This window comes from Macaca thibetana, chromosome X, assembly GCF_024542745.1.
Source record: "Macaca thibetana thibetana isolate TM-01 chromosome X, ASM2454274v1, whole genome shotgun sequence".
In the NCBI taxonomy this organism is placed as follows: Eukaryota; Metazoa; Chordata; class Mammalia; order Primates; family Cercopithecidae; genus Macaca; species Macaca thibetana.
Genome location: NC_065598.1, coordinates 61,274,464 through 61,301,524, shown reverse-complemented (window position 1 = coordinate 61,301,524; position 27,061 = coordinate 61,274,464). Strand labels below are relative to the sequence as shown.

Here is a 27,061-nt window from a genome sequence, read left to right as displayed (position 1 = left end):
CTGTGATGATTACGTTAACTCTAAAAATTGTTTGTAAAACATGTGTGTTTGAACAATATGAAATCTCATTGTAAAACATGGGTGTTTGAACAATATGAAATCAGTGCACCCTGAAAAAGAACAGAATAACAGCAATTTTCAGGGAACAAGGAAAGATAGCCATAAGGTCTGACTGCCTGTGGGGTCAGGCAGAATATAGCCATATTTTTCTTCCTGCAGAAAACCTATAGACGGATGTGCAAGTAGGAAAGATATCACTGAATTCTTTTCCCATCAAGGAATATTAATAATTGAGACCCTGGGGAAGAAATGCATTCCCGGGGTAGCTCTGGGAGTGTCTGTCTTATGCGGTTGAGAAAAGGACTGAGATATGCCCTGGTCTCCTGAAGTGTCCTCAGGCTTAGTAGGATTGGGAAATTCCAGCCTGGTAAATTCTAGTCAGACCGGTTGTCTGCTCTCAAACCCTGTTTCATGTTAAGATGTTTATCAAGACAATGTGTGCCCAGTGGGACATGGACCCTCATCAGTAATTCTAATTTTGCCCTTGCCTTGTGATCTTGCTCTGCCTTTGCCTTGTGATCTTTTATTGCCCTTTGAAGCACGTGATCTCTGTGACCCACTCCTTATTCGTACACTCCCTCCCCTTTTGAAATCCCTAATAAAAACTTGCTGGTTTTGTGGCACGGGGTCACCATCATGGTCCTACCAATATATGATGGCACCACCATAAAATTTCTGTAAAACTTCTCTCTTTGTACTCCTTTTATTTCTCAGATCAGCCAACACTTAGGGAAAATAGAAAAGACGTTTAAATATTGGGGGCTGGTTCCACCAATAATTGCCTACCTTTTAACAAATTGTTATAGTTATTATCTTGAATAGGTTTATCCTTAAGTCTTCATACTAAAGATAGAAGTGGTTGACGCACCAAAATTACAGCATTAAAGTAGTCTATCTTGGCCTGTGTAGTTACTTTTGATAGTGAGTTTATACCTTCAGACAAATTTTTGATGTTCATTAGCATTCTTTTCTTTCAGACTAAAGAATTCCCTTAAGCATTTCCTATAATAAAGGTCTGATGTTGATATAAATCCATAGGTTTTGCTTGTCTGTGGAAATCTTTACTTCTCTTTCATGTTTAAAGAATAACTGCTGAATATAATATTTTGGCTAGAATTTTTTTTCCATGCTTTTAAAAATTTCAATTTATTTTGGGGGGGAAGGGGGAAAGGTGATGTTTGTTTATATGAATAAGTTCTTTACTGGTGATTCTGGAGATTTGGGGGCACCCATCACCCGGGCAGTGTAGACTGCACCCAACTCATAGCTTTTTATCCCTTACTAACTTCTGACTCTTTCCCGAGTACCCAAAGGCAATTGTATCATTCCTATGTCTTTGCATCCTCACAGTTTAGCTCCCACTTATGAGAACATATGATGTTTGGTTTTCCATTCCTGAGTTACTTCACTTAAAATAATAATCTGGAATTCCATCCAGGATGCTGTGAATTCTACTATTTCATTCCTTTTTATGGCTAACATTCCATTGTATATAAATACCACAGTTTCTTTACGCCTTCGTTGATTGATGGGCATTTGGTCTGGTTCCATATTTTTACAATTGTGAAATGTTCTGCTATAAATATACATGTGCAAGTATCTTTTTCATATAATGACTTCTTTTCCTCTGGGTAGATACCCAGGAGTGGGATTGCTGGATCAAATGGTAGATCTACTTTTAGTTCTTTAAGGAATCTCCACACTGTTTTCTACAGTGGTTGTACGAATTTACATTCCCACCAGTAGTGTAGAAGTGTTCCCTCATCATCATATCCATGGCACAATAACATTTACTATTTTTTTGATTTTGTGATTAAGGCCGATCTTGAAGGAATACGGTGGTATCACATTGTGGTTTTGATTTGAATTTCCCTGATCATTAGTGATGTTGAGCATTTCTTCATATGTTTGTTGCCCATTTCTATATCTCCTTTTGAAAATTGTCTCTTCATGTCTTTAGCCCACTTTTTGATAGTATTGTTTGTTTACTTCTTGCTAATTTGAGTTCTTTCCAGAGTCTGAGCATTAATTGTTAGATGTATAGACTACAAAAACTTTCTCCCACTCTGTGGGTTGTCTGTTAACTTTGCTGATTATTTCTTTTCCTGTGCAGAAGCTTTTCACTTTAATTAAGTCCCATCTGTTTATGTTTGTGTTGCAGGAAGTCAGGGACTCTGAACGGAGGGACTGGCTGAAGCCATGGCAGAAGAACATACATTGTGAAGATTTCATGGACATTTATTAGTTCCACAAATTAATACTTTTATAATTTCTTATGCCTGTCTTTACTGCAATCTCTGAACATAAATTGCGAAGATTTCATGGACACTTATCACTTCCCCAGTCAATACTCTTGTGATTTCCTATGCCTGTCTTTACATTAATCTCTTAATCCCATCATCTTCATAAAATGAGGAGGATGTATGTTGCCTCAGGACCCTATGACGATTGCATTAACTGCACAAATTGTTTAAACAATATGAAATCTGGGCACCTTGAAAAAAGAACAGGATAACAGTAATGTTCAGGGAACAAGGGAGATAACCATTAGGTGTGGCTGCGTGAGAGCCGAGCAGAGCAGAGCCATATTTCTCTTCTTTCAAAAGCAAATAGGAGAAATATTGCTGAATTCTTTTTCTCAGCAAGGAACATCCCTGATAAAGAGAATGCGTTCCCAAGTGGAAGTCTCTAAAATGGCCACTTTGGGGACGTATGTCTTTTACGGTTGTAGATAAGGGATGAAATAAGCCCCGGTCTCCCATAGCGCACCCAGGCTTATTAGGACGAGGAAATTCCTGCCTAATAAATTTTTTTCAGACTGGTTGTCTGCTCTCAAACCCTGTCTCCTGATAAGATGTTATCAATGACAATGCGTGTCTGAAACTTCATTAGCAATTTTAATTTCACCCCGGTCCTGTGATCTTGCTCTGCCTCCATTTGCCTTGTGATATTTTATTACCTTGTAAAGCATGTGATGTCTGTGACCCACACCCTATTTGTACACTCCCTCCCCTTTTGAAAATCACTAATAAAAACTTGCTGGTTTTATGGCTTGGGGGGCATCACGGAACCTGCCAACATGTGATGTCTCCACCAGACACTCAGCTTTAAAATTTCTCTCTTTCATACTCTTTCCCTTTATTTCTCAGACTGGCTGACACATAGGGAAATAGAAAAGAACCTATGTGAAATATCAGGGGCTGGTTGCCCTGATATCTTTGTTTTTGTTGTATTTACTTTTGGGTTCTTGGTCATGAAGTCTTTGCCTAAGCCAATGCCTAAAAGGGTTTTTCTGATGTTATCTCCCAGAATTTTTATAGATTCAGATCTTACATTTAATTCCTTGAGCCATCTTGAGTTGATTTTTTTTTTTTTTTTTGAGATGGGGTCTCCCTCTGTCACACAGGCTGGAGCACAGTGGCACGATCTCACCATATTCCTCAGCCTGGTCTTGAACTCCCAACCTCATGATCCGCCTGCCTTGGCCTCCCAAAGTGTTAAGATTACAGGCATGAGCCACCGCACCCGGCCAAGTATATATATGTATAAGGTGAGAGATTAGGATTCAGTTTCATTCTTCTACCTGTGGCTTGCCAATTATCCAACACCATTTGTTGAATAGGGTGTCCTTTCCCTACTTTATGTTTATGTTTGCTTTGTCAAAGATCAGTTGGCTGTAAGTATTTGGTTTTATTTCTGGGTTCTCTATTCTGTTCCATTGATCTATGTGCCTATTTTTATACCAGCACCATGCTGTTTTGGTGACTATAACCTTATACTATAGTTTGAAGTCTGGTAATGTGATGTCTCCAGATTTGTTCTTTTTGCTTAGTCTTGCTTTGGCTATGTGGGCTCTTTTTTGGTTCCATATGGATTTTAAGATGATTTTTTTCTAGTTCTGTAAAGAATGATGCTGGTATTTTGATGTGAATTGCATTGAATTTGTAGACTGCTTTTGGCAGTATGGTCATTTTCACAATATTGATTCTAGTCATCCATGAGCATGGGATGTTTCCATTTCTTTGTGTCATCTGACTTCTTTCAATAATGTTTTGTAGTTTTTCCACGTAGAAGTCTTTCACAGACTTGGTTAAGTAATTTCCTAAGTGTTATTATTATTATTATTATTATTATTATTATTATTTTGCAGCTATTGTAATACGGGTTGAGTTCTTGAATTTATTCTCAGCTTAATTGCTGTTGGTGTACAGCATGTCTACTGATTTGTGTACATTAATTTTGTATCCAAAAACTTTGCTGAATTTATTTATCAGTTTTAGAAGCTTTTTGGATAAGTCTTTAGAATTTTTAAGGTATACAACCATGTTATCAGCAAACAGCCACAGTTTGACTTCCACTTTACTGATTTGGATGCCATTGATGTCTTTCTCTTTTCTGATTGCTCCGGCCAGGACTTCTACTATTATGTTGAACAGAAGTGGTAAAAGTGAACATCTTTGTCTTGTTCTGGTTCTCAGAGGCAATGCTTTCAACTTCACTTTGTTCAGAATCATGTTAACTGTGGATTTGTCATAGATGGCCTTTATTACCTTAAGGTATGCCCCTTCTATGATGCTGCTGCTGAGGGTTTTAATCATAAAGTGATGCTGGATTTTGTAAAATGCTTTTTCTGCATCTATTGAGATGATCATGTGAGCTTTGTTTTTAATTCTGTTTATGTGGTGTATTATATTTATTGACTTGCAGATGCTAAACTACTCCTGTGCCTCTGATATAAAACCCACTTGATCATGGTGGATTATCTTTTTGGTATGCTAGTAGCTTTGGTTAGCTTGTATTTTGTTGAAGATTTTTCTATCTATGTTCATCAGGAATATTGGTCTATAGTTTGTTTGTTTGTTTGTTTTCTTGTTATGTCATTTCCTGGTTTTGGTATCAGGGTGATACTGGCTTCATAGAATGATTTAGACAGGATTTCCTTTTTTTTAATCTTGTGGAATATTGTTAATAGGACATGTACCAATTCTTTCAATGCCTGACAGAATTCAGCTGTGAATCTGTCTAGTCCTGGACTTTTTTTCTTGGTAACTTTTTATATTAAAATTTCAATCTTGCTCCTTGTTACTGATCTGCTCAGAGCTTTATTATTTCCTGGTTAAATTTAAGAGGGTTGCATATTTCCAGAAATTTATCCATTTCCTCTAGGTTTTCTAGTTTATGTACATAAAGGTGTTCACAGTAGCCTAGAATGATCTTTCATATTTCTGTGATATTGGTTGTATTATCTCCCATTTTGTATTTAATTGAGCTTATTTGGAACTTCTCTCTTCTCAGTTAATTTTGTGAATGGTCTATCAATTTTATCTTTTCTAGGAAACAGCTTTTTGTTTTATTTATCTTTGGTACAGTTTTTTGTTTGTTTGTTCCGATTTCACTTAGTTCGGCTCTAATCTTAACTATTTATTTTCTTCTGCTAGATTTGGATTTGTTTCTCTAGCTCCTTGAAATGTGACCTGAGATTGTCTATTTCTGCTCTTTCAGATTTTTTGATGTAGGCATTTAATGCTATGAACTTTCCTCTTAGCATCACCTTTTGCTGTATTCAAGAGGTTTTGATAGGTTGTGTCACCATTATAATTCAGTTCAAATATATTTTTAAATTTCTACCTTGATTTCATTGTTGACCAAGGATCATTCAAGGGCAGGTTATTTAATTTCCATGTATTTGCATGGTAATGAGGGTTCCTTTTGGAGTTGATTTCCAATTTTATTCCACTGTGGTCTGAAAGAATACTTGATATAATTTCAGTTTTCTTAAACGTACTGAGACTTGTGCTGTGGCCTATCTTATGGTCTGTCTTGGAGAATGTTCTATGTGCTGATGATCAGAATGTATATTCTGCAGTTGTTGGGTAGAAGGTTCTGCAATATCTGTTAAATCCATTTTTTCTAGGGTATAGTTTAAGTCCATTGTTCCTTTGTTTACTTTGTCTTGATAACCTGTCCACTGCTGTCAGCGGTGTACTGAAGACCCACACTATTATTTTGCTGTTGTCTATCACATTTCTTATGTCTAGTAGTAATTGTTTTATAAACGTGGGAGCTCCAGTGTTAGCTGTGTATATGTTTAGGATTGTGATATTTTCCTGTTGAACTAGTCCTTTTATCATTATATAATGTCCCTATTTGTCTTTTTTATCTGCTGTTGCTTAAAAGTTTGCCTTGTCTGATATAAGAATAGCTACTCCTGCTCCCTTTTCGTGTCCATTGGCATGAAATATCTTTTCCACCTTTTTAAAATGTATATGAGTCCTTATGTGTCAGGTGAGTCTCTTGAAGACAGCAGATATTTGGTTGGTGAATTCTTATCCATTTGGTCATTCTGTATCTTTTAAGTGGAGCATTTAGGCCATTTGTATTCAATGCTAGTATTGAGATGTGAGGTCCTTGGCCGGGCGCGGTGGCTCAAGCCTGTAATCCCAGCACTTTGGGAGGCCGAGACGGGAGGATCACGAGGTCAGGAGATCAAGACCATCCTGGCTGAAACGGTGAAACCCCGTCTCTACTAAAAAATACAAAAAACTAGCCGGGCGAGGTGGCGGGCACCTGTAGTCCCAACTACTCGGGAGGCTGAGGCAGGAGAATGGCATGAACCCAGGAGGTGGAGCTTGCAGTGAGCTGAGATCCGGCCACTGCACTCCAGCCTGGGTGGCAGAGAGAGACTCCATCTCAGAAAAAAAAAAAGAGATATGAGGTCCTATTCTATTCATTATGCTATTTGTTGTCTCAATAGCTTGTGTTTTTTTCATTGTGTTGTTGTTTTATAGGTACTGTGAAATTTATGCTTTAAGGAAATTCTGTTTTGGTGTATTTTGATGATCTGTTTCCAAATTTAGAGCTCCCTTTAGCAGGTTCTGCAGTGCTGGCTTCATAATGGTGAATTCTCTCAGCATTTGTTTGAAAAGGACTATATCTTTCCTTCATTTATGAAATTTAGTTTTCCTGGATACAAAATTCTTGGCTAATAATTGTTTTGTTTCAGGAGGCTAAAGATAGGAACCCAATCCCTTTCAGCTTGTAGGGTTTCTGCTGAGAGATCTGCTGTTAATTTTATGGGTTTTTCTATATAGGTTACCTGATGCATTTGCTTCACAACTGTTAAAATAATTTCCTTCATCTTGAACTTAGATAAGCTGATGACTATGTGCCTAAGTGATGATCTTTTTGCAAAACAATTTCCCAGGTGTTTGTGTGTGTGTGTGTGTGTGTGTGTGTGTGTGTGTGTGTGTGTGTATGTGTACACTTCTTGTATTTGGATATCTAGATCACTAGCAAGGCTGCAGAAGTTTTCCTTTATTATTTCCTCAAATATATTTTCCAAACTTTTACACTTATTTTCTTCCTCTGGAGCACCAATTATTCTTAGGTTTGTCATTTAACAAAATCCCCAACTTCTTGGAGGCTTTTTACATTTTTAAAAATTCTTTTTGTCTTTGTTGGACTGGGTTAATTCAAAAGCCTTGCCTTTGAGCTCTGAAGTTCCTTATTTTACTTCTTCAATTATATTTCTGAGAGGTTACAGTGCATTTTGCAATTCTCTGTGTGTCCATTTCCAGAAGTTGCGATTTTTTTAATGTATGCTATCTATTTCACTGGACTTTTTCCCATTCATATCCTGTATCATTTTTTGATTTCTTGAAGTTGGACTTCACTTTTCTTTGGTGCCTCTTTTATTAGCTTAATAGGTGACCTTCCAAATTATTTTTCTGGCAATTCAGACATTTTATCTTGGTTTGGATACATTGTTGGTGAGCTAGTGTAATCTTTTGGGGGAGTTAAAGAACCTTGTTTTGTCATATTACCAGAACTATTTTTCTGGTTCCTTCTCATTTGCGTAGACTACGTCAGAGGGAAGATCTGGGGCTCAAGTGCTGCTGTTCAGATTCTTTTGTCCCAAGGCAAGTTCCCTTGATAAGGTGCTTTACCTTTTCCCCTAGAGATGGAGCTTCTTGAGAGCCAAACTGCAGTGACTGTTATTTGTCTTCTGGATCTAGCCACCCAGCAGAGCTACTAGTCTCCAGGCTGCTACTGGAAAGTGGCAAAGAGTTTTGTAATATGATCTGTCTTCAAGTCATGGATACCAGCACCTGCTCTGTTGGAGGTGGCAATGAAGTGAAGTGGACTCTGTGAGGGGCCTTGGTTTCATTTTTGTTAAGTGTACTGTTTTTGTGTTGATTGTCTTCCAGCCAGGAGGTGGTCCTTTCAAGAGTGCATCAGCTGCAGTAGTATAGAAAGAATCATGTGGCAGGTGGGGCCATCGAGCTCCCAAGAGATTATGTCCTTTTTCTTTTGCTACCAGGGTGGGTAGAGAAAGACCATCAGGTGGGAGCAGGATTAAGTGTGTCTCAGATCAGACTCTGCTTGGACAGGGCTTGTTGCAGCTGCTGTGTGGGATGGGCATGTGGTTCCTGGGGCAATGAAGTTATGTTCCCAGGAAGATTGTGTCTGCCTCTGCTGTGTCACAGAGGTCACTAGAGAAAATGGGGGAAAGCCAGGAGCCACAGGCCTCACCCAGCTCCCACGCAGCCTATAGCCGAAAAGTCCTGTCTCATTCCCACCCTACCCTGTGAACAGCACCAAGTTTATTTCCTGGCAGCCAGTGAGCAGGGTTAAGAACTTTCTCCAGGCTACAAGCCTCCTAGCTGAGAAAGCAAGCTGACTCACAGTTCCTCAGCTGTCCCATGTAGCCTGCAGTGGCAATCCACTTCCTTCAAAGGGTCTATGAATTATCTTGGCTTTCCTTGTATGTTCCTGCGGTAATGCCTGGAGCAAAAGTTCATGATGTAGATCTCCACATGCTGCTCTGTCCATCTAAGAGGGAGCTGCAAGTTAGTCCTGCCTCTTATCTGCCACCTTCTTCCTTCCTTTCCTTCAGTACTTAGAATACATCACATCATTCCCTCCTGGCACATAAGGTTTCTTCTGAGACGTAAGATGTAACAGAGTCCCTTTATATGTTATTTGCTTTTCTTTTGCTGCTTTTAGAATTATTTGAAATTAGAGAGTTTGATGATTACATTGAACACTTGATATAGTCTTGAGTTAGTCTTATTTGTGTTGAATCTTCTTGGTGTTCCTTGACTTTCTGGTATCTAGGTCTTCATACGTTTCTCTAGCTTTGAGTAGTTCTCTGTTATTATTTATTTGAATAAAGTTTCTACCCCCATCACTTCTCCACATCCTCTTTAAGGCCAATAGCTCTTAAGTTTTCCCCTTTGGGCTTTTTCTAGGTCTTGTAGGCATGCTTTATTCTTTCTATTCCTTTTCCATTTTTCTTTTCTTTCTGTGTATTTTCATACAGCCCATCTTACAGCTCAGTAATTATTTCATCTTTAAATTAACTTTGCTGTTGGAAGACAATGATGCATTTTTCAATTTGTTAATTGAATTTTACATCTTCAGAATTTCTGCTTGTTAAAATTATTTTAATATCTTTGTTAAATTTATCTGATTGAATTCTGATTTCCTTGTCTGTGTTATCTTGATGTTTGTCAAACTTCCTGAAGAAAATTATTTCAGATTCCATGTCCGAGAAGTCACATATCTCCATCACTACAGGATTGGTCACTGGCGCCTTATTTAGTCTGTTTGCTGAGGTCTGTTTCCCACATATTCTTGGTTCTTGTGGATGTACATAGATGTCTGGGAACTGAAGAGTTAGGTATTTATTCCAATCTTCACAGTTTGGGCTTCTTTGTACCCGTACTTCTTGAGAGGGGTTTCCAAAAAATTCAAAGGACAATGAGTGTTGTTAACCTACACTTGTGGTTCCCACAGCCATTTCAGTACTAGGAGAACCCTCCTAAGCCCAGAAACACTACGACTCATGCAGACTCCTGGATATGCAGGCTTGGTGGATTTGGAAATGATAAAGAAGAATTTCCTGGGTTCCCAGACAAAGTTTTGCTTTTTTCCATCCTTCCCCCAAGGAGCAGTCTCTCTCAGTGCTGGGCTGCCTGGAGTTGGGGGAGAAGCAATATAAGCACTCCTGTGGCCACAACAGTTGGTACTGCTCTGGGTTGCTCCTGAAGCCTATGACCTCCTGGACCAGCCCAGTACAGGCACCAGCCTAAGGCCTGTGGCTGCTACTGCCTAAGTGCCACTAATTCAAGCCCCAAAGCTATTTTAATCGGCAAGTGGTAAACACTCCCTGAACTATATCCATCCCACCAAGGCAGCATATTCTCTTATGGTCTGGGGTGGGTCTAGAAATGCCATCCAAAGGAAAAGACCTGGAATATGGGGATTAAGGAATCCCTCTGATATTTTTAGTGTGACTGAGCTAGTACTCAGGTGGTAAGAAAAAGTCTTCTGATCTCTTCCTTCTCCTTTCTTCAGGCTGAGAGTCTCTCCCTGCACTGCACTGCCTGGTGGTGGGGAAAGAATGAAGTGGGCATTCATGTGGTTACTGCAGCAGGTGTTGCACTGGGTTGTATCTCAAGCCCACTGCCTCAGAGACCAATGCTGTACCAGGGCTTTTCCAAGGACTACATTCTCTGTAGCCTGACTGACACTCAAACTTATTTAGAGCCCCAGGACACTTTAGTCAGCCAGTGGTATAGCCAGTCAGGACTCAAATTCCTTCCTCCGGGGTGGAAGGTTCCCCTCTGCCCAAGGGCTGTTATAAATGCTCCCTCCGTGGACACCATCAAACTTCTGCCCAGTGTTGAGTTCTGTGACAGGGCTATGCTGAATTCCACTGTGAAGTCCCACACTCACTTTGCTGTCTCTCCCTCAAGCACACATATACTCTCTCAGTGCTTTACTGCCTAGGACTGGGGGAGAGGTGATATAGGCAATGTAAGATTGTCCTTCCTACCCTTTCCAATAACCCTTTCCTTGTTGTTATGTTGAAACCAGATACTGTGACCACTTGTCTGGCTTTGGGTTCATATGAAGGTGCTTTCTTTTGCATATATAGTTGTTTAATTCGGTGTTCCTATGGGGAGACAACTGCTGGAGGATTTTATCTGGCCATGCTGCTCTGCCTTCTTCCTCGATCAGTGTTCTTTGATGATATAACAATTATATGGGTCCTACAAACCACACCCATATGTAGCAAGCTTAATCACTAATTGTTGGGCTATATAATGACCGGCCATTTCCACATCTCTCTTCTTCTCATCAGGCTTCCCTATTCCCTTAGACAAAAATATATTGCAATTAAAATAATTGATAACCCTATAACAGCCTCTAAGTGTTCAAGTAAGAGACAGTAGCACATCTCTCACTTTAAATAAAAGGCTAGAGACGATTACACTTAGTGAAGAAGGCATGTCGAAAGCTAAGACAGACTGAAAGTTAGGCCTCTTCTGCCAAACAGTTAGCAGCTGTGAATGCAAAACAAAATATATTGAAAGAAATTAAAATGTTACTCCAGTGAATATGCAGATGATAAAAAATTGAAGCAGCCTTGTTGATGATAGTGAGAAAGTTTTAGTGGTCTGGATTGAAGATCAAATGAACAACAAAATTCCCTTAAGCCAAAGTCCAATACAGGGCAAGGCCCCAACTCTCTCCACCTCTATGAAGGCTCAGAGAGGTAAGGAATCTTCAGAAGAAAAGTTAAAAGCAAGCAGAAGTTGATTCATGAGGTTGAATTAAAGCAGCCATCTCCATAAGATTAAAGTGCAAGGTAAAGCAGCACATGCTAATGGAGAAGCTGCAAGTTTCCCAGATCTAGATAAGATAATAGATGATGGTGGCTACACTGAAAGTGTAGTCGAAACAGTCTTCTATTTGAATAAGCTGCCATCTAGGACATCCACAGCTAGACAGAAGTCAGCGCCTGACTTTAAAGCTTTAAAGCTTCAGGATGACTCTTGTTAGGGCCTAATGCAGCTGATGACTTTAAGTTGGAGCCAATGCTCATTTACCATTCCAAAATCTCTAAGGCCATTAAGAATTATGCCAAATTTACTCCACATGTGCTTTGTAAATGGACCAACATAGCCTGGATGACAGTACATCTGCTAATAGCATGGTTTACTGAACATATCAAGCCCATTGTTGGGACCTACTCATCAGAAAAAAGAATTCTTTTCGAAATATTACTGCTCATTGACAATGCACCTAGTCACTCAAGAGCTCTGATGGGGAGCTATAAGGAGATTAATGTTGTTTTCATGCCTATTAACACAACATCCATTCTGCAACTCGAGAATCAAGAAGTATTTTTAACTTTCAAGTTTATTATTTAAGATATTTATTTTGTACAGCTATAGCTGCCAGAGATAGTGATTCCTCAGATGCATCTGCACAAATTAAACTGAAACCCTGTGGAAAAAAATCACCATCCCAAATGCCATAAAGAACATTCATGATTCAGGAGAGGAGGTAAAGATATCAACATTAACAGAGATTTAGGTGAGTTGATTCCAAACTTTATGGATGACTTTGAGGTGTTCAAGACTTCAGTGGAGGAAGTCACTGAAGATGTGGTAGAAATACCAAGAGAACTGGAAGTAGAAGTGGAGACTGAAGATGTGACTGAATTGCTGCAATCTCATGGTAAAACGGATGAAAAGTTGTTTCCTATGACTGAGAAAATGAAGAAGTTTTTGAAGTGGAATCTACTCCTGGTAAAGATGATGTGAAAATTGTGGAAATGACACAAAAGTTTAGAATTTTACATAAATTTATACAACAGAAACTCGGTTCATAAAGAAGCAGCAAAATTTTAGAGGACTGACTCCAATTTTGAAAGAAGTTTGACTGTGGGTAAAATGCTGTCAAACAGCATCACATGCTACAGAGAAATTTTACATGAAAGGAAAAACCCATTGATGTGGCAAACTTAATTGTTGTTTTATTTTAAGAAATTGCCACAGCCCCCCTAATGTTGAGCAACCGCCACCCTTATCAGTCACCCTGATCAGTCAGCAGCCATTAACACTGAGGCAGGACCCTCCACCAGTAAAAATATTACAACTCACTGAAGACTGAGATGATCATTAGCATTTTTAGCAACAAATTACCTTTGAAATGAGATATGTACATTTTTTAGACACAATGCTATTTCACACTAAGAGAATACCATATTGTGTAAACATAACTTTTATTTGTACTGGAAAATCACAATATTCATGTGACTTGTTATATATGTGTGTGTGTGTGTGTGTGTGTGTGTGTGTATATATATTTTTTTTACCTTGTTGCCTCCAAATGATTTACTTTATAGTGACATTAGCTTTAATACAGTGGTCTGAAACCAAATCTGCAATATCTCCAAGGTTTGCCTGTATATTTAATGTGTGCCTAGAAATCAGTAATAAAGATGAAGAGCTGCAGGTATTTCAAAAAGTAAGTAATCATTAAAACTAAAAACACAAGATAATGTGCTGAAATTCATCAGTAATTTGAGAAATATACACAAAAGCAATATTACCACTTCATAGTTACCTGACTAGAAAAAACTAGAAAGGTGGAGCCTCCCACCAGGCTTCATCTCCAACATTGAGATCACATTTCAACATGAGATTTGGAGGGGACAAACATTCAAACTCTATCAACCATGTATAGTGAAAATATTTCAAAATCCACAAATTCTGAGATCAGAAACGCTTCTTGTCCCAAGCACTTTAGATAAGAGATACTCAACCTGTATACCCTATGGGCCAAGTGATCCCGTTATGAGAAATTTTCACAGAGTATTGGAACACGTATGAGAATTTTAATTGCAATAATATTTGTGGTGTTGGAGAGTTAGAAGTAAATTAGGTGTCCATTACTAAAGGAGTGAATAAATAAAATGTGGTAGATAGAGTATAAAAAATATTAGGCAGCAAGCCAAACAACAGACTTGGTATATTCATGGACACACTGATAGTTTAAGTGCTGAATAAAAAGCAATAATTATATGTATAATATCATTCATATAAATTTTATAATATATGCACAGAAAAAATAAACAATTTACAAGGATTCACACATAAGAATATATCATACATCAGAAGGGTATAATATGGGGAGGTGGAGAAGAGAATAGGGAATGGATAAAAAATAAAAGTGAAAAAATTCAAAAACCAACAAAAACAAAAACAAATTATGCCCCTTACACAGACCAATGATGGTAAGTGCCATGAACTAAGAATAATTAAGTGAACAAACTGGTTGGACTTTATTATCATTTATTAGTTAATAAAATATTTACAGACTATTTAGTACATTCCAGGCACTGTGCTAGAAGCTGGAGATATGATGTTGAGCAAACCAGATATAGTCAATGTTCTCATAGAGCTGACAGTCTAACTAAGGGAGACAGAAAGATGTTAAGAGAAATATATATATAATTACAGGCATAATTATCATTTTAAGTTGTTTGGCCAATCTGTGTTTGGCACCCAACTCTATCAATTACTAGATGTATGACTTTGAGCAAGTTAATTAACCTTTCTGGAATTTAGTTTCTCCAGTTCTAAGATGGAAATAGTACCACCTAACTGATAGGGCTGTTGTGAAGATTAAACAATATAATGTATATTAAAGAATTTAGCATGGTGCCTAGAACATAGTAAGTGCTCAGTAAATGGCAACTATTATTATTATTATTACCAAGGAACTCTTTGGTTTATTATTTTATTATTGTTATTTTTTATTCCCATAGGTTTTTGGAAAACAGGTGGGTTTTGGTTACATAAGTAAATTCTTACAGCAAAAGAAACTATCATCAGAGTGAACAGGCAACCTATGGAATGGGAGAAAATTTTTGCAATCTATCCATCTGACAAAGGGCTAACATCCAGAATCTACAAAGAAACAAATTTACAAGAAAAAAGACAAACAACTCTATCAAAAAGTGGGCAAAGGATATGAACAAACACTTCTCAAAAGTTCTTTACTGGTAATTTCTACGATTTTGGTGCACCCATCACCTGAGCAGTGTACACTGTACCCAATGTATAGACTTTTATCCCTCACTCCCTTCCCACTCCTTCCCTTGAGCCCTCTAAGTCCATTGTTATCATTCTTATGCCTTTGCATCCTCATAGCTTCGCTGCCACATATCAGTGAGAACATATGATGTTTGGTTTTCCATTTCAGAGTTACTTCACTTAGAATAATAGTCCCCAATTCCATCTGGGTGGCTTCAAATGCCATTATTTTATTCCTTTTTATGGGTGAGTAGTAGACCATGGTGTGTGTGTGTGTGTGTATGTATATATGTGTATAATATATATCTATACACACATATATATACACACACACACATATATATATACACACACACATATATGTGCTGCTATAAACATGTGTGTGCATGTACCTTTTTTGTATAATGACTTCTTTTTTTCTAAGTAGATACCCAGTAGTGAGATTGCTGGATCAAATGATAGTTCTACTTTTAGTTCTTGATGTAATCTCCATACTGATTTCCATAATGGCTGTATTAGTTTTCATTTCCACCAGCAGTGTAAAAGCGTTCCCTTTTCATCACATCCACACCAACATCCTTTTTTAAAATTTTTTGATTATGGCCACTCTTGCAGGAGTAAGGTGGTATCATATTGTGGTTTTGATTTGCATTTCCCTGATAATTAGTGTTGTTGAGTACTTCTTCATACGTTTGTTGGCCACTGCTATATCTTCTTTTGCAAATTGTCTCTTCATGCCCGTAGCCCACTTTTTGATGGGATTGTGTTTTTCTTGTTAATTTGTTTGAGTTCCTTATAGATTCTAGATATCAGTCCTTTGTCAGATGTACAGATTGCAAAGATTTTCTCCTACTCTTGTGGGTTGTTTACCCTGATGATTGTTTCTGTTGCTGTGCAGAAGCTTTTTAGTTTAATTAAGTCCTATGTATTTATCTTCGCTTTTGTTGTATTTGATTTTGGGTTCTTGCTCATGAAGTCTTTGCCTAAGCCAATGTCTAGAAGGATTTTTCTGATATTATCTTCTAGAATCTTTATAGTTTCAGGTCTTACATTTAAATCCTTAATCCATCTTGAATTGATTTTTGTATAAGGTGAGAGATGAGGATCCAGTTTCATTCTTCTACATGTGGCTTGCCAATTATTCAAGCACCATTTGTTGAATAGGGTGTCCTTTCCCTACTTTATGTTTTTGTTGCTTTGTCAAAGATCAGTTTGCCGTAAGTGTTAGGCTTTATTTCTGGGTTCTCTATTCTGTTCCATTGTTTTATGTGCCTATTTTTATGCCAGTACCATGCTGTTTTGGTGACTATGGCCTTATACTATAGTTTAAAGTCAGGTACTGTGATACCTCCAGATTTGTTCTTTTTGCTTAGTCTTGCTTTGGCTATGCGGGTTCTTTTTTGGTTCCATACGAATTTTAGGATGATTGTTTTCTAGCTTTGTGAAGAATAATGGTGGTATCTTGATTCAAATTGCATTGAATTTAGACTGCTTTTGGCAGTATGGTTATTTTCTCAATATTGATTCTAGCCATCCATGAGCATGGTGTTTCCATTTGTTTGTGTTGTCTATGGTTTCTTTCATCAGTGTTTTGTAGTTTTCCATGTACGGGTCTTTCACATGCTTAGGTTATTCCTAAGTATTTTACTTTTTTTGCAGCTATTGTGAAAGGGGTTGAGTTCTTGATTTGATTCTCAACTTGGTCGCTGTTGGTGTAGAGCAGAGTTACTGATGTGTGTACATTAATTTTGTAAGCGGAAACTTTGCTGAATTCATTTATCAGTTCTAGGAGCTTTTTAGATGAGTCTTTAGGGTTTTCTAGGTATATAATTATACTACCAGCAAACAGTGACAGTTTGACTTCCTCCTTACCAACTTGGATGCTCTTTATTACTTTCACTTGCTCTGGCTAGAATTTTCAGTACTATGTTGAAGAGGAATGGTGAGAGTAGGCATCCTTGTCTTGTTCCAGTTTTCAGGGGGAATGCTTTCAACTTTTTCCATTCAGTAGCATGTTGGCTGTGGATTTGTCATATATGGCTTTTATTACATTAAGGTATGTTGATTCTATGCTGATTTTGCTGAGGGTTTTAATCATAAGGGATGCTGGATTTTGTCAAATACTTTTCCTGCATCTATTGAGATGGTCATGTGATTTTTGTTTTTAATTCTATTTATGTTGTGCACCAAGGAGCCCTCTGACTGTCATTCAAGTCTATTCACTTTTATTAACATAAAACTCTTTAAAATTTTGGTTACTTCTTTTGCTGGTAAGTGCTAGATTTAGCTAAACAAACCAGAATTGGGTTTAATGACAGTGACAAGTGACAGCTATGAAAGAAGGGAGAAACTGGAAAGTAGAGTTAAAGAATGTTAAGGATAATCTGGCTGAACAAAAAAAAAGTCAAAATACATTTGGTATTTTCTATTGTGAAATCAAAGATTCTATAAGTACTCATCAAAATTGAAAATATTTTCTCTCACGAACTGAAAAGCTACCATTCCTACAATACATATATTTACATGTAACGAGTTATTTTGCAATTAAGCTAGGCAGATAATGGATTACTGCAGTTCCAAGGCTGGAAGAATAGTAGTTTTGAATAACAACTGTGAAATACTAACACTAAATTGTCTTTAAAATGAGATTTTGCTCCTTCCCAAAAGCTTGCATATAAAAGTTGCAGAGAAAAGGAGTAGGAAATGAGCAGCAGATAACAGCTTACTGAGTTTCTTAAATTCAAATATATAGACAATCAATTGAAACACAATTAAGAAATAAAGAAAGAAAAGAGTTATTTCCAAAATATGTGAGGTTTTTAAGAGCTAATTTTGTTAACATTGATGATGCATGTTCAGTTTAGAAATTGAGCTACTTTTATAACTAGGAAAATTTCTCTCAAAAGGTAAGGCTGCCACTTTGAAAATAAATCTTAATTACATGTTGCCTACCCATCTTAATTTTCACTTTGTTTACAAGCCAGGGAAAAGAACATCCACAGTTTGTTGATATGAGTTTGTGTTGTGTCTTTATAGGTATTTTAAGCTAAAGTCTAGGAAGAATGAAAATGTGATTTTTTCTGTCAATAATTATGATTATTTTATAATAGATACTAATCATTGATAATACTATACTTTTGAAAAATGACAGGCATTTTAGTAGGAGCAAAAAATAAAGCACATAATTCTAGTTAAATCTAAACTCGCTCTCCCCAAACCTCTAATTTACCCATTTAAGAATAAAATAATTCAGATGAAAGAGGCAGAGCTAGATGGCTGAATAGAAGGATCCACCAATCAGCCTCCCATCAGGAACACAAAATTGAACAAGTATCCACATAGAAAAGCACCTTCATGAGAACCAAAAATCAGATGAATAAATTCAATACCTGTTTTTAGCTTCATATTCCTTAAAAAGGCACTGAAGAGGGTAGAAAATACAGTTCTGAATTGACAACACCACTGCTCCTTCATATCCTGGCAGCAGCCACAGGGGATAGAGAGAGAATGTGCATTTGAGGGAGAGAGAACACAATGATTGTGGGACTCTGCATTCGAAGTCAGTTTTGGCCTGTAACAGTGGAAAACAACATGAGACAACAAAGCTGGAACACAAGGAAGAACCATTTATAACATCCCTAGCTAGAGGAGCATCACTCATCCCAGCATTTGGAACCTCAGTTCAGGAAAGCCCCACCATGACAGGCTACAGTGCTCTGTGGTCCTCAAAACACGTGAAAGACAAAGACTAGAATTCCTGGGCAAGTCCTGGTGCTGTGCTGGGCTTAGTGCCAGTGCGCTTGCAGAGCATGCGACCTATTAAAACACTAGCCAGGGTGACCAAGAAAGTGCTTGCCACACCAATCCCGCAGCTCCAAGAAGTGCAGTTTGCAGCTCCAGGAGGGAATCCTTCCTTCTGTTTGAGAGGAGGAGAAGGGACAGTAAAGAGGACTTTGTCTTGCAACTTGGATACTAGCTCAGCTACAGTAGGATAGGGTAGCAGGTAGAGTCTTGAGGCTCCCATTCCAGGCCCCAACTCCATGATGACACTTCTAGACCCACTCTGGGCCAGAAAGGAATGTACCACCTTGAAGAAAAGGACCCAATCCTGGCAGAATTCATTACCCGCTGACTAAAGAGCCCTTGGGCGCTGAACGTTCAGCAGTAATAACCAGGCAGTACTTGCATGGGCCTTGGCTATAACTTAAGGTGTGCTGGCTTCAGGTGTAACACAGAACATTCCGAGCTGTGGTGGCTATGGAAAGAGATTCCATCTGTTTTGGAAAAGGAGAGGAAAAAGTAAACGGGACTTTGTCTCACACCTTAGGTACCAGAGGAGGAAGAGTTGTAAGCAGCTCCTAGAGTCCTCAGTTTTAAGCCTTGGCTCCTGTATGGCATTTCTGGCATGCCCTGGGACAGAGGGGAGCTCACTGCCCTGAAGAGAAAGTTCTAGGCTTGGCAGAATTCAACAAAAGCTGGCTGAAGAGCACTAGGGCCTTGAGTGAACATTGGCAGTAGCCAGGCAGAACTTGTCATGGTCCTGGGGCAGTGGTGGCCACAGAGATTCCTCTGATTGGAAAAAAAGGAGAGAGTGGGAAGGACTTTGTTTTGTGGCTTGGGTGCCTGCTCAGTCACAGTAGAACAGAGAACCAGGTAGATTCCTAAGGTTTTTAACTCCAGGCCCAAGCTCCTGGACTACAGCGCTAGACCTTCCCAGGGCTGTGGGGGACTTGCCACCTGGAAAGTAAGGACACAAGGCTAGCTGGCTTCACCAACTTGATTGTAGAGTCCTAGGGCCTTGCATGAACATAGGTGGTAGCCAGGCAGTGGCTACCACAGGCTTTAGGTAAAACCCAATGCTGTGCTGGCTTCAGGTCTGAACCAGTGCAGTCTCAGTGGTATTGACTACAGGAGTGCTTGTGTCACCCCTGCCCAAGCTCCAGAAAGCTCAGAACAAAGAGATAGACTCCATTTTTTTGTTTCTGTTTTTAAAGAAAGGGAAGAGAACAAGAGTATCTTCCTGGTAACCCAGACATATCTTCCGGTTATTATCCAAGACCACCAAGGCTGTACTCTGAGTCTACAAAGCCACAACATTACTGGGATTTGAGTGCCCACTTATGCTGCATTGACCAAAACCTTAGATCACAACAACCAAGTGTCTTTGAATTTGAGAAAAGCCTTCCTAAGGACAGGTACAAACAATACTAGACAGTGAAGACTAAAATAAATTTCTAACTCTTCAAAGCCCAGAGACTGATGAACATTCACAAGCTTCAAGACCACCCAGGATAAAAAGACTGTTAGTTTGTTTTCACACTGCTAATAAAGTCATACCCAAGACTGGGTAATTTATAAAGGAAAGAGGTTTAATTGACTCACAGTTCTGCATGGCTAAGGAGGTCTCAGGAAACTTGTAATCGTGGTGGAAGGCACCTCTTCACAGGGCAGCAAAAGGAGAAGAATAAGAGCTGAGCGAAGGGAGAAGCCCTTTATGAAAGCATCAGACCTCCTGAGAACTTGATGTCATGAGAATAGCATGGAGAAAATCAACCCCATTATTCAATTACCTGTCACTGGTTCCCTCCCACAACATGTGGAGATTATGGGAACTAAAATTCAAGATGAGATTTGGGGGTGGGGGGAGGACAGTGCTAAACCATATCAAGGACCTTAACAAGCAAACTAAGGCACCAGGAACCAATCCTGGAGAGAGAGAGATATGTGATCTTTCAGATAGACAATTCAAAATAGCTGTTGAAACAAACCCCAAAGCTAGCAGAAGACAAAAACAAAAAACAAAACAAAACAAAACAAAAAAAAAAACAAGAATAGAACTGAACTGAAAAAGAAAAATAGAGGCACAAAAAACCTTTTAATAATCAATGAATAAAGAAGCTGTTTTATGAAAAAAATAATAAAATAGACCACTAGCTAGACTAATAAAGAATACAAGAAAAAAGAATCAAATAAACACAAACGAAAATGATAAGGGGGATAGTACCACTGACCCCACCAAAAAACAAACAACCATCGGAGAATATTATAGACATCTCTATACACATAAACTAGAAAATCTAGAAGAAATGGATAAATTCCTAGACATACCCACCTTCTCAAGACTGAACAGGGAACAGATTGAATCCCTAAATATACCAATACTGAGTTCAGAAATTGAGGTGGCAATGAATAGCCTATGAACAAAAAAAAAAAAAAAAAAAAAAAAAAAAAAAAAAAAAAAAAAAAAAGCCCAGGACCACATGGATTCACAGCTGAATTCTTCCAGAGGTACAAAGAAGGTACTATTTCTTCTGAAACTATTTCAAAACATTGAAACAAAGGGACTCCTCCCTTACTCATTCTATGAGGCCAGCATCATCCTGATACCAAAACCTGGCAGACATACAACAAAAAGAGAAACTTAAGTCCAATATCCTTGATAAACATCAATGCAAAAATCCTCAGTAAAATACTGGCAAACCGAATCCAGCATCACATCGAAATGCTTATCCACCACGATCAAATCGGCTTCCTCCTTGGGATGCAAGGTTGGTTCAACACACACATAACAAAGATTTCATGACAAAAACACTAAAAGCAATTGCAACAAAAACAAAAATCGAAAAATGGTGTCTAATCAAACGAAAGAGCTTCTGCACAGCAAAAGAAACTATAATCAGAGGCCAGGTACAGTGGCTCATGCCTGTAAACCCAGCACTTTGGGAGGCTGAGGTGGGGAGATCCACTGAGACCAGGTGTTCGAGACCAGACTGGCCAATATGGTGAAACCTCAACTCTACTAAATATACAAAAAAAAAAAAAAAAAAATTAGCCTGGTGTGGTGGTGTGCACCTGTAGTTCCAGCTACTCGGGAGGCTGAGGTAGGAGAATCGCTTGAACCTGCGAGGTGGAGGTTGCAGTGAGCTGAGACGGTGCCACTACACTCCAGCCTGGGTGACACGGTGATACTCCGTGTCAAAAAAAAAAAAAAAAAAAAAAAAAAAAGAGGAAACTATCATCAGAGTGAACAGACAACCTACAGAAGAGAAAATTTTTGCAATCTGTCCACCTGATGAAGGTCTAATATCCAGAGTCTACAAGGAACTTAAACAAATTTACAAGAAGAAAACAAACCCATTAAAATGTGGGCAAAGGACATGCACAGACACTTCTCAAAAGAAGACATACATGCGGCCAAGAAACATATGGAAAAGAACCTCAACATCACTGATCATTAGAGAAATGGAAATCAAAACCACAATGAGATACCATCTCACACCAGTCAGAATGGCTATTATTAAAAAGTCAAAAAATAACAGATACCAGTGAGGTTGTGGAGAAGGGAATGCTTTTACACCATTAGTAGGAGTGTATATTAGTTCAATCATTGTAGAAGATAGTGTGGTGATTCCTCGAAGACCTACAGGCAGAAATACCATTTGAAATTTGACCCAGAAATGCCATTAGTTGGTATATACCCAGAGAAATATAAATCACTCTATTATAAAGATACTTGCACACATATGTTCATTGCAGCACTATTCACAATATCAAATACATGGAATCAACCTAAATGTCCATCAATGATAGACTGGATAAAGAAAATGTGGTTCATATACACCATGGTATACAGCAGTTACAAAAAAAAAAAAAAAAAAATGAGATCATGTTTTTGCAGCGACATGGATGGAGTAGGGAACTATTATCCTCAGCAAACAAATGCAGGTACAGAAAACCAGACACTGCATGTTCCCACTTATAAGTGGGGGCTGAATCATGAGAACACAAGGACACATAGTGGAGAACAACACAGACCAGGACCTGTTGGGGGAGGTGGGGTTAGGGAGAGCATCAGAAAGAATAGCTGATGGACGATGGGCTTAATACTTAGGTGATGGGATGATCTGTGCAGCAAACCAGCATGGCACATGTGTAACAGACCTGCACATTCTGCACATGTACCCCTGAGCTTAATATAAAAGTGAAGAAAAAAAAAATACCTGCCTTGAGGAAACCCAAAGAAATTCAAGATAACACAGAAAAGGAATTCAGAATTCTATCAGATAAATTTAATGAAGAGATTGAAATATTTAAAATAATCAAAGAGAAATTCTGTAGAAGAAAAATGCAGTTGAGCAGCGCAGGGGATGCGGCCTCAGCAGGGGCGCCCCGTCGCGGGGAGCAGCCTAGGCGCTCGCCAGAGGACGCTGTCCGGCGGGCGGGGCCGGGATCCCTCTGCCTCCTGGGCGCGTCGGGAGCAGCCGGGATGGGTGCCGCGCCGTGAGGGTGCGCAGAGGCTGCCCTAGAGCCCGCTACCCACAGACCCTCCGCGGGGCAGCATCTCCGGGCCGGCCGCGCCCTGGTCTGCCGGCCGCAGACGACGTGCGACACGGACGGCGCGTCCTGCTGACCCCAGCCGGCGCCGAGGGCTTGGAATCCCGAGCGGGAAAAGACTACCATGGCTGCAGGAGTCTTGCCTCAGAATGAACAGCCATACTCTACCTTCATGAATAACAGCAAGTGTGTTGCAAACATGAAAGGAAATTTAGAACGTCCAACACCAAAGTACACAAAAGTAGGAGAGCGTTTACGGCATGTGATTCCTGGACACATGGCGTGTTCCATGGCGTGTGGTGGTAGAGCTTGCAAGTATGAGAATCCAGCCCGCTGGAGTGAGCAGGAACAAGCCATTAAAGGGGTTTACTCATCCTGGGTCACTGATAATATACTGGCCATGGCCCGCCCATCCTCTGAGCTCCTGGAGAAGTACCACATCATTGATCAGTTCCTCAGCCATGGCATAAAAACAATAATCAACCTCCAGCGCCCTGGTGAGCATGCTAGCTGTGGGAACCCTCTGGAACAAGAAAGTGGCTTCACATACCTTCCTGAGGCTTTCATGGAGGCTGGCATTTATTTCTACAATTTCGGGTGGAAGGATTATGGTTTAGCATCTCTTACTACTATCCTAGATATGGTGAAGGTGATGACATTTGCCTTACAGGAAGGAAAAGTAGCTATCCATTGTCATGCAGGGCTTGGTCGAACAGGTGTCTTAATAGCCTGTTACTTAGTTTTTGCAACAAGAATAACTGCTGACCAAGCAATTATATTTGTGCGGGCAAAGCGACCCAATTCCATACAAACCAGAGGGCAGCTCCTCTGTGTAAGGGAATTTACTCAGTTTCTAACTCCTCTCCGCAATATATTCTCTTGCTGTGATCCCAAAGCACATGCTGTCACCTTAGCTCAATATCTAATTCGCCAGCGTCATCTGCTTCATGGTTATGAGGCACGACTTCTGAAACATGTGCCAAAAATTATCCACCTAGTTTGCAAATTGCTTCTGGACCTAGCGGAAAACAGGCCAGTGATGATGAAGGACGAGTCCGAAGGACCTGGTCTCTCTGCTGAAATAGAAAAGACCATGTCTGAGATGGTCACCATGCAGCTGGATAAAGAATTACTGAGGAATGACAGTGATGTGTCCAACCCGCCTAACCCCACTGCAGTGGCAGCAGATTTTGACAATCGAGGCATGATTTTCTCCAATGAGCAAGAGTTTGACCCTCTTTGGAAAAGGCGGAATGTTGAGTGCCTTCAACCCCTTTCTCATCTGAAAAGGCGGCTCAGCTACAGTGACTCAGATTTAAAGAGGGCCGAGAACCTCCTGGAGGAAGGGGAGCCTCCACAGACAGTGCCTGTCCAGGTCTTGGTTGGCCACAACCCCAGGCAGCAGAAGCGCATAAGCCATTGTTACATCCCACAGTCTCCAGAACCAGACTTACATAAGGAAGCCTTGGTTCACAGCACACTTTCTTTCTGGAGTCAGTCTAAGTTTGGAGGGCTGGAAGGGCTCAAAGATAATGGCTCACCAATTTTCCACGGACGGATCATTCCAAAGGAAGCACAGCAGAGTAGAGCTTTCTCTGCAGATGTTTCAGGCCCACACAGCCCTGGGGAACCAGTTTCACCCAACTTTGCAAATGTCCGTAAGGATCCAAACCCTACTCACCAGCAAGTGTCTCACTGTCAGTGTAAAACTCATGGTGTTGGGAGCCCTGGGTCTGTCAGGCAGAACAGCAGGACACCCCAAAGACCTCTGGACTGTGGCTGCAGTCTGAAAGCACAGTTCTTGGTTGAACATGAAACCCAGGACAGTAAAGATCTGGCTGAAGCAGCTTCACACTCTACATTACAGTCTGAATTGAGTGCTGAGGCAAGAAGAATACTGGCGGCCAAAGCTCTAGCAAATTTAAACGAATCTGTAGAAAAGGAGGAACTAAAAAGGAAGGTAGAAATGTGGCAGAAAGAGCTTAATTCCCGAGATGGAGCTTGGGAAAGAATATGTGGCGAGAGGGACCCTTTCATCCTATGCAGCTTGATGTGGTCTTGGGTGGAGCAACTGAAGGAGCCTGTAATCACCAAAGAGGATATGGACATGTTGGTTGACAGGCGAGCAGATGCCGCAGAAGCACTGTTTTTATTAGAGAAGGGACAGCACCAGACTATTCTCTGCGTGTTGCACTGCATAGTGAATCTGCAGACAATTCCCGTGGATGTGGAGGAAGCTTTCCTTGCCCATGCCATTAAGGCGTTCACTAAGGTTAATTTTGATTCTGAAAATGGACCAATAGTTTACAACACCCTGAAGAAAATATTTAAGCACACGCTGGAAGAAAAAAGAAAAATGACAAAAGATGGCCCTAAGCCTGGCCTCTAGCTTTTCCTCGTGGTGAATATTTCAGACCTAAAGATCCAGATAGTATCTCTGTTCATATGTGAATAAGTCGAAGTTTGTGGGGCTACTTTTTCTCATAGCACTTTATTTTGAATGTCGTTGATTTGTGCTGAGAATGGTTGTCCCTATTTGAACCAATTATTTATTTTTAAATATCCTTGAGCTACATTTTTGTTTTGAAAAATTGCCATAAATTTGGTGCCACTTTCAAAAAAAAAAAAAAAAAAAAAGCAGTTGAAATACTGAAGAATGCATCATAGTCTCTTAACAGCAGAACTGATCAAGCAGAAGAAAGAATTACTGAACTTGAACGCAGGCTACTTGAAAATACACAGAGGAGACAAAAGAAAAACAATTAAGTATGCCTACAAGATTTAGAAAATAACCTTTTAAGGACAAATCTAAAATTTATTGGTCTTATCTTCGGGGGGCCAAGGTGGGCACGTGAGGCCAAAAGTTCAAGACCAGCCTGGTCAACATGGCCAAACTGCATCTCTACTAAAAATACAAAACTTATCTGGTGAGGTGATGCATGCTTGTAATCTCAGCTGCTCGGGAGGCTGAGGCATAAGAATCACTTGAACCTGGGTGGCTGAGGTTGTAGTGAGCTGAGATCATGCCATTGTACTCCATTCTGGGCAACAGAGTGAGACTGTCCCAAAAAGAAAAAACAAAGTTATTGGTCTTAAAGAGGAGGTAGAGAGAGAGATTGGTGCAGAAACTTTATTAAAGGGATAATAACGAGAACTTCCCAAACCTAGAGAAAGAAATCAATATCCAAGTTCAAGAAGGTTATAGAACAGCAAGCAAATTTAATCCAAAGAAGACAACCTCAAGACATTTGATTTTCAAACACATGGAGGTCAAACATAAAGAAAGGATCCCAAAAGCACATCTGGCTGCAGACTTTTCAGTAGAAACCTTAAAGGCCAGGAGAGAGTGGCATGACATATTTAAAAATCTGTACCAAAAAAACTTTTATCACAGAATAGTATATGCACCAAAAATATTCTTAAAAGAAGAAGAAGAAATGAAGACTTTCCCACACACAAAAACATCGAGGCATTTCATCAACACTGGACCTATCCTACAAGATCCTAAAAGAAATATTAAAGGAAGTCCTTCAATCTGAAAGAAAAAGATGTTAATCAGCAATAAAGATATCATCTGAAGGTACAAAAACTTATTGGTAACAGTAAGTACACAGAAAAACACAGAATGCTATAAAACTGTAAATATAATGCGTAAACTATCCATGTCTTGAGTTGGAAGTCAGATAATCCAATAAAATATAACAAATACTGTGCATGTGAGCTGGCAAGGGGGGGCATTGTAGGATAATTTGTTTTGCCAGCCTCTTGGTAAG

At 39.4% G+C, this 27,061-nt stretch overlaps 2 protein-coding genes across 2 annotated transcripts in view; both read left to right on the top strand.

Moving 5' to 3' along the window:
• ZC4H2 (zinc finger C4H2-type containing) overlaps nt 1–27,061 on the top strand; it is a 558,331-nt gene that overhangs the window by 264,841 nt on the left and 266,429 nt on the right. The window lies entirely within an intron of this gene.
• LOC126946499 (protein tyrosine phosphatase domain-containing protein 1-like) lies at nt 23,092–25,904 on the top strand. Its single transcript, XM_050776890.1, has one exon. It carries the CDS (start codon nt 23,413–23,415, stop codon nt 25,675–25,677), a length of 2,265 nt encoding a protein of 754 aa, XP_050632847.1. The 5' UTR covers nt 23,092–23,412; the 3' UTR covers nt 25,678–25,904.